General features: G+C 31.5%; 1 protein-coding gene across 1 annotated transcript in view; it reads right to left on the bottom strand.

Annotated features, from left to right (window-relative positions):
- LOC105502751 (ankyrin repeat domain-containing protein 26-like) overlaps window positions 1-1,766 on the bottom strand; it is a gene marked incomplete at its 5' end in the record, with an annotated part of 39,033 nt that overhangs the window by 14,173 nt on the left and 23,094 nt on the right. Inside the window, 2 exons of the mRNA XM_011929381.1 lie at window positions 5-400; window positions 1,628-1,698. Coding sequence (XP_011784771.1) covers window positions 5-400; window positions 1,628-1,698 — 467 coding nt within the window. The remainder of the gene's footprint in view (window positions 1-4; window positions 401-1,627; window positions 1,699-1,766) is intronic.

Here is a 1,766-nt window from a genome sequence, read left to right as displayed (position 1 = left end):
GGACCCAGAGTATGAAGGAGACGAAAAGCCATTTTCGAGACCGGGTTCTTTTTGTTCAGGCAATGCCTGGTATAGTACAGAGACAGGAGAATCTTTTTCATCACAATCAGCTATATTATTTGTCAAAGAAGAGGGTACTTCCTTTAAGTTTGCACCTCCTTTAGAGTTATCATGTAGTGGCTCTTCCCCAGGATAAGCAGTAATTTTGTATTTTTCACAAGTTTCACCACAGCTCTGCTTTAACTCATTTGTGATCAGTTTTAAGTTATTTTTCCACTCTAATTTGCCTTGTTTGGTTGACATTTCTTCACCGTTTTGCACACCAGGAAGTCCTGAATATACAGATACGTCCTCTCTATCACACTCCTTATTCAGTTCTGGTTCTTGAGACATTTTTTGCAGACGTGAAAGTGAAAGATTAATTTGCTTGTTTTGTTTTTCAGATGTCTTTTCTGTCAGGGTGCATGTTTTTAAAATAACTTTATCCTTGAGTAATCAAGTACGGACAAAGAACAATTAGGAAATAATTAAAATTTAACTGTTAATCTACATTTAGTTACTCCCAAATCACTGGAATAGTAACTAAGAAGTAAAAACTAATTTGCCTTAGCCTAAAATAGAAGAAAAGCATGAACTAGCAAAGTTAAGTGTTTCACTGTTCCTTTGGATTAAACTTAATTCATTATGTGTTAAATCTACCAAAAATAAATTACAAAGGCATCCTCACTTAAAAAGATTTTACCTTACCATAACTCAAATACTGAGCCCCTACAGTGCATTTAAGTACTTTTTCCAAAGATTTCTAACTGGAGAGTAGGGAAACTTTAAATTATTTGGAGCCAAAATAAACAACAATCAGAAAGAAAAGCAAATCCTTACATTTTGATTGAAATTATATACCATAATACGGTGTTATGCATCTGTATAAGCTATCAGCTTAAGTCCAATTCTTATATATTCTAAGGTTCATTAATAGTGGATAAAAAAATTCCGTAATATTTACTGATTTCCTAGACTGAAATAATCAGAAAGTTATTGTTTATATCCTAACAGTGGAAAGCTCCCATTCTGAAAGGAATGATTTTCTTAATAACTGGGTTGATTTTCTGACCTCATTCTTTCCCTGAATGTAGACACTGAAGTTGACAGAGATCACAAGGCAGAATAAATCTTTAACCTTGGAATTAGTGACCAGGAATATAAGAATGTAAATCCTGAACCACTGAGGATGATTACTCCTTTAAGATGAATTCAACTCAGTGGCCATCAGTGTTAAAATGTTCATAATTTCTATTGTTTAATAATATGATTCAATATTTGATGTTACCATCTTTATCATGTAATATAAACATGAAAGAGGCAACAATACTCAGGAAATTTCTGGCTTCAATTCCAAGGGTAAAGATTAACTATAACAAAAACAAAAACAAAAGATTAGCTATAGGTTACAATACATTCTAAGAATATTTTAACTAGTCTAAATGTTTTTAATACTAAATATTAAATAATGATCTATTGATTCTAAAAGGCTAGTCTGAAAGGTAATTTCATTTGAAAGATGTTACATCATTAAAGCAAAGAAAACAATATTAAAAGAGAAATTTAAAACAATATATATAATACCTGTGGCTGGTTATTTTCACTTTCTTCCCTTTCTTGCTCTTTTTCTGATGCCACTTCTAAGTCATGTTCAGCTGAAAAAAATCCAAATATTTAGTTAAACGAACTACTTAGAACAGTTAGGTAAAAGGTATAGTCTTTATAGA

The sequence above is a fragment of the Colobus angolensis genome, unplaced genomic scaffold (assembly GCF_000951035.1).
Source record: "Colobus angolensis palliatus isolate OR3802 unplaced genomic scaffold, Cang.pa_1.0 Scaffold802, whole genome shotgun sequence".
Taxonomy (NCBI): Eukaryota; Metazoa; Chordata; class Mammalia; order Primates; family Cercopithecidae; genus Colobus; species Colobus angolensis.
Note: the sequence above shows the minus strand (reverse complement) of the source record. Positions and strands in the feature narration are given on the sequence as shown.